This window comes from Xenopus laevis, chromosome 5L (genome assembly GCF_017654675.1).
Source record: "Xenopus laevis strain J_2021 chromosome 5L, Xenopus_laevis_v10.1, whole genome shotgun sequence".
NCBI lineage: Eukaryota > Metazoa > Chordata > Amphibia > Anura > Pipidae > Xenopus > Xenopus laevis.
Window position 1 is genome coordinate 23,892,374 of NC_054379.1, and position 6,138 is coordinate 23,898,511.

General features: G+C 44.9%; 2 protein-coding genes across 2 annotated transcripts; one reads left to right on the forward strand and one right to left on the reverse strand.

Moving 5' to 3' along the window:
• Positions 1–2,414: 2,414 nt before the first annotated feature.
• On the reverse strand, positions 2,415–2,904 carry LOC108716543 (histone H2A type 1-like). Its single transcript, XM_018262742.2, has one exon. The coding sequence runs from the start codon at positions 2,851–2,853 to the stop codon at positions 2,461–2,463; it is 393 nt and encodes a 130-aa protein (XP_018118231.1). The 5' UTR covers positions 2,854–2,904; the 3' UTR covers positions 2,415–2,460.
• Positions 2,905–3,158: 254 nt separating this feature from the next.
• Positions 3,159–3,716, forward strand: LOC108716547 (histone H2B 1.2-like). Its single transcript, XM_018262746.2, has one exon. It carries the CDS (start codon positions 3,231–3,233, stop codon positions 3,609–3,611), a length of 381 nt encoding a protein of 126 aa, XP_018118235.1. The 5' UTR covers positions 3,159–3,230; the 3' UTR covers positions 3,612–3,716.
• Positions 3,717–6,138: the final 2,422 nt, after the last annotated feature.

Genomic DNA, 6,138 nt, shown 5'->3' on the forward strand with positions numbered 1-6,138 from the left:
GGCAGCCAGGAAGAGCGCTCCGGCCACTGGGGGTGTCAAGAAGCCCCATCGTTACCGCCCAGGTACTGTCGCTCTCCGAGAAATCCGACGTTACCAGAAATCCACTGAGCTGCTGATTCGCAAATTGCCTTTCCAGCGCCTGGTTCGTGAGATCGCTCAGGATTTCAAGACTGACCTGCGTTTCCAGAGCTCGGCCGTCATGGCTCTGCAGGAGGCCAGCGAGGCTTATCTGGTTGGCTTGTTTGAGGACACCAATCTGTGCGCCATCCATGCCAAGAGGGTCACCATCATGCCCAAGGACATCCAGTTGGCCCGCAGGATCCGAGGCGAGAGAGCTTAGATACAGTTGCGACTTTTCTTACTAAACACAAAGGCTCTTTTCAGAGCCACCAAATCCCAAATTAAATGAGTTGAACGCTCCAATATCTGTTCATTCGGGGAAGCCCGTGAGATCCTTGTGTAGAACCGATCTCTAACAGCGGCAACCGCTGTGGTATCCGTGTTAATGCTTTTGTTTGTTTCTGCAATCTCCCGGTTATATAATGTGTAGCCATTTCAAACTTGTACGATATCCCGCTCAGTTATCCACAAACATAAGGGCTAATACGAACATCTGCGTTATATCTAACTAGCTTCTAGACCTGCAACTTTTATGGTGGGATCTTCGTTTTTGAAATATTTACATTGTAATAGTCGTCGACCCCAGTGCTAAACTCCCATCAGTCCCGCCGTATAACCGGTAGAATGTGACATTTCTGTACGGACATCCTTCCCGTGAATGTAACATATCATATTAGCAACCGAACCAAGGAGCAGAGGCCGGTCTGAGCGATGTTGTGGTAGATTGATCTATGTATTATCAGCGCCATCTAGTGTCACATCACATGCAGATTAAAAAAAGTGTAAAAGTGTTTGGGCACTTGGGCAATCGTACTGATTATTACACCTAAAAATATAGATTAATTAGAAAAACGAATAAAGCTCGCAGATTTGTTTACAGAATTAAGATCGTCAGTGACGATGAATCACGGTACAAAGATTGTAATTCTGATATCACAAAGGTCTTCAAATGGGCCAATAGGAGGTCAACAATTTTTTTTAAAGTAGCCAATAGGACAGAAATTCCTTATCGAGTACCACTTAAAATCATTATCTTGTAAATTGTAAATACTGCTTCACTAAATTTCTAACGGCATTCTATAAATGAAATTAAATCGTGTATTGCCTCCAAGAAACACTGGAAATTCGCAGTTGGTTGAGGTTCATAAGAATAAGTTAATGAGCGATAGAGTTAGAGAATAAAAAATAGATACCATATAATTGACACATCGTTGTAAATAGTAAATTACACACTTTGCGGAAGATTTCTAAATGTATATTTACTGACAGAAGTGGAAAACAAATAAAATCTAGAAGGAAGCCTTTTTAGCCCCGCCCAAATGTCCAGTTCCCTATCAGGTCGACTTTAGTGCTATATAATGTGTAGCTATGGGGGTGACTAGGCAGTTTGTACGGAACGCATCTTAACTCATCATGTCTGGACGCGGCAAAGGAGGAAAGGGCTTAGGGAAAGGAGGCGCCAAGCGGCACAGGAAGGTGCTGCGGGATAACATTCAGGGTATCACTAAACCCGCCATCCGCCGCCTGGCCCGGAGAGGGGGAGTCAAGCGCATCTCAGGTCTCATCTACGAGGAGACTCGTGGCGTTCTCAAGGTTTTCCTAGAGAATGTTATTCGAGACGCCGTCACCTACACAGAACACGCCAAGAGGAAGACAGTTACCGCCATGGATGTGGTGTACGCGCTCAAGCGCCAGGGCCGCACTCTCTACGGCTTCGGAGGCTAAATGTTCTACTGCCCATTAATCTTATACTCAAAGGCTCTTTTCAGAGCCACCCACCCACTCATATTAAGAGTTGTGATATTTTGAACGAGGTATCTTCTAGATTTTCATTTAATGCTTTATGGTGCCCAAGTGTTATTGTAGTTGCTGCACTTCGATTGGAGCGCACTCTTTTCTAGCACCATTATAACTTTATACTGTGGATTGTGCGCCCTGCCTTCCTAGAGTAGATTTTGTCGCTGGGCATCTCTCCCGATACAGCCAATTTGTTTAGAGAATTTCACTGCAGCAGAGTAGAGCTGGACACAAACCGCATGGATCTCCCATTAGCCTCTTTGAAATGAATTGCTATGGGCTGGAGTTAACCATGTACCACTGTACTTACAGGGTAGAAATGCCCGATTGATTGGTTGCTCTACCCCTGCCCTAATGGATTGCACGGGGGATACATTGTTACGGGTTATGGTTGTTTCTTCTACACCTTCGAGCCTCATACAAACACCAGTCGCTCGCAATGAGCAAATTTAGTTACTCTAAATATGAAAGAATATCAGCCTTTTTAGCAGGTGTGGGTGGCTCTGAAAAGAGCCTTTGTGTTCAGATTGCGGACAGGGCAGCTCACTTGCTCTTTGTGGATTTAGAACTCTCGGTTTTCTTGGGCAGCAGCACGGACTGGATGTTGGGCAGGACTCCACCCTGAGCGATAGTCACCCCTCCGAGCAGTTTGTTCAATTCCTCATCGTTGCGCACAGCGAGTTGCAGGTGCCTGGGGATAATACGGGTCTTTTTGTTATCTCGGGCAGCGTTCCCAGCCAATTCCAGGATCTCAGCAGTCAGATACTCGAGCACTGCAGCTAAATAGACCGGAGCTCCGGCTCCCACCCGTTCAGCATAGTTGCCTTTTCTCAACAGACGATGAACACGACCAACTGGGAATTGCAGCCCAGCACGAGATGAGCGAGTCTTGGACTTAGCACGGGTTTTTCCTCCTTGTTTGCCTCTGCCAGACATGTTAACAAAACTCTTTTCTCACCGACTAGATAAATTCTAAAATAATACGCAAAAAACCGCTGAACCGCTTATTTATAGAGTGTACTCGGTTCGTTGATTGGGTGAGTTTCAATGCAGCCAATGGTAGAGGTGCTTTAACAGGAACCAACCAAAAGATCACAGGGCTAATCTTTGTGTTGAATGGATAATGATGTATACTCCCCCCTCATAAATTCGTCAGTGACGTCTTTGAAGTAGGCGTTTAGCTCATGTGACAAAAATGGCCAATAGAAAACTCAAAGACAGAGCTGCCTCGTTTGCATGGGAGGACTATAAAAATGATCAGCGATAGAGTTTGGGTACAGTGTATAGAGACAGAATAGCGAGTTTTGTTGAAAATGCCGGAACCAGCAAAGTCCGCGCCAGCCCCGAAGAAGGGATCCAAGAAAGCGGTGACTAAAACCCCAAAGAAAGATGGGAAGAAGCGTAGAAAGAGCAGGAAGGAAAGTTACGCCATTTACGTGTACAAGGTGCTGAAGCAAGTGCACCCCGACACCGGTATTTCCTCCAAGGCCATGGGTATTATGAATTCCTTTGTCAACGATATATTTGAGCGCATTGCAGGGGAAGCCTCCCGCCTGGCTCATTATAACAAACGCTCCACCATCACCTCCCGGGAGATCCAGACCGCGGTCCGCCTGCTGCTGCCTGGGGAACTGGCCAAACACGCCGTGTCCGAGGGCACCAAGGCTGTCACCAAATACACCAGCGCCAAATAACTGCTCCTTCCCTTGTCCTACTTCCAGCAACATAAAGGCTCTTTTAAGAGCCCCCACATCTTATTTTAGGAAGATCTGTAACTTCTCTGAGGCGTGCTAATGAAAAGTAATATTTTAGGGCTTCATATTCTATAGTGTGTCTGTCTCTTCTCGGACTTTACAAGAAAATGCTTTTGGCGTTCGTGACATCCCTAACTTTCTGTAAATACTTGAGCTTTAACCTCGCTGTGTGAGTCCCTGGTTCTACAGTGTTATCTATAGACAATATAGTACGAGATGTCACTCGCGTTCTCAGTTTCCTTGTTTATTCTGCTCGGTTCTTTTCTACAACTTTCTCTTCTTTCTTTCTTGGCCCACGTTCTCACTGGCTTTTTCTCCCATAAGTCCTCGCTTGCTCTGTTTCCTACAGTTCCCCAAACACTCCCCACCATAGGTAACGCTCAGTTGGGGCTCTACAGTAGCCTGATGTGGGTGTCTGGAGTATTGGCATTATGGGTAATGGGGGGGTATATTACCTGCACAAAAAAATAAACCCAGGTCCCCAGATATGCCAATAAAACCACTCCAGAAGATGGATAGATTGGGAGCATTGCCTCCCCCCATGCTTGCACAAGCTGAACACCCCTAGTTTCTCTTTAATATTTATCACATGAAGTAATGTTGATATTGATAATATAGATGAATTATGGGAGATTACTTGCCTTTTAAATGAGGTTGGATATAGGAAAAGTGAATCACTTTTAGTGGAATCTGTCTTGTTTTTTTTTCTCTTTTTTTTTTTTTCGTTCTTTTTCCCACCGCTGTTATATATGAGGTGCAGTACCTCCGGTATGTTTTAGAAATGTTTTCATCCCAATAACAATATATACATCTTCACCTGCTGGGCCTACTTGTCCTCCACCCAGGCTTTGAGTACCATCCCCCTCTTCCACCAGGTGGGATCCAAAGAGGCTGAGCACATGGCTTCTTCTTTTAATGTATAGGTAAGCCTTTTATTTTAAAATCCACTAAAATTACTCTAAACAGTCCAGAAGAATAAATAAAGGTCAGCATTTGCTCCATGTCACTCTTTGTTCCTATCACACTGCTGATATAGACTTTATATATTATATAAGATTCCTTCCCATGGCAGACAGGGATATTAAAAACTAAATGTACCCTATAGAACTGCACTTATCCCAGCAGCAAAACTCTGGCCATGATGCTCCCCCCACATGGTTCCCAATTTCCCACTTGGTCTCTGTTGATGTGAAACCCACCAGCAGAGGCATCTCTGCCTTTAGCCCCTAACCAAACAGCTTTTCAAAACGTGCCTGTGCATCTGATCAATGTTTTCTGAGCTATTCTATTCAGGGCTTCAGCATCCATTACAACAAAACAGGGGCCTAAGGCAAGTCTGAAATTTAGGGTTCAGGGAAAATCCTCAGAGAGGCTTTAGCCAAGCCTTGCAGTATAAGGTTCATATTAACCAGTTTACTCATCATACATATCACCTATTATTTATTTGGCATATAAAACGTATACCCTTGTCCATTTTAGCTCTACACTATTCCTGAAATTATCAGGGTCAAATTTGGGGGGATAAATAGTGCGTGAACAGGCATTAACACTAGAACCAGCTTTGCACTTACCTCTAAACCCCACCAATAAAATACAGTAACCCCAGTCATGCCCATGATATCACTGTAGATTATGGATTGAGAGCATTTTATTAATGCAAGATACACCAGTAAGGTCAGAATGTGGATCACGCAAATCTTGACCTTTAGCTTTGTATAATTTGCACAAGAGAAAGGCTAATAGGAAATGCTGCAGCCACACACAAGACCAGCACATTCTGAAAGCCCCACACCAGTCAGATCAGGGGAAGTAAGGGGGTTAGTCTTCTATATGACTCTTGGATTTCAGTGTGTCTCTCATTTCAGATGGGTTCTCTCTGTCAGGATGTCTGGAATGAGAACAGTCATGGCAGGTTTGTTGCATATGATGGGTGGTAGTGGTGGGACATCTTTACTTTACTTTGTGCCCACCTCTAAAGAGGTCTGAGAAGAGGGCAACAGACAGAAAAGACATGATAACGAGACTGAGAAAAACCAAGATATTTCTTATGTTCCATAGTGACTGGGAGAGGTAAAAGACCAGACAGACTGATGGACTGACAACCAATCATATGGACTGATTTGACTCCATCATGAAACTTCTTATGTTGATGAACAGGAAAGTGAGATGGGTTTGGTGCTCAGGGGACCCAGAGAAACTGCTTGTGCCAGAGTGAGGATATTGATGGACAATAAGTTTGCTGGTGAGGGACAGACATAAGACAAATGAGGCTTCCAGGGGTGATCTTAGCCCCTCCACCGCCTAAGACAGCTTGCTGCTTCCCCCCAATCTCGCCTTTATGTGCTGGAGGGGGACCAGGGAGTCCACAACATCTGCAGGGGTGCCCTGGAGGCAGGGCTGATCCTATCAAATGTGGGGCCCAATTGGGACCATGTTGGCGGGGCCCCTAGACAAAGTGTTGCTGGCT

Coding starts and splice junctions, on each gene's coding strand:
- LOC108716547 (XM_018262746.2), top strand. CDS start 3,231: ATGCCGGAACCAGCAAAGTCCGCGCCAGCCCCGAAGAAGGGATCCAAG.
- LOC108716543 (XM_018262742.2), bottom strand. CDS start 2,853: ATGTCTGGCAGAGGCAAACAAGGAGGAAAAACCCGTGCTAAGTCCAAG.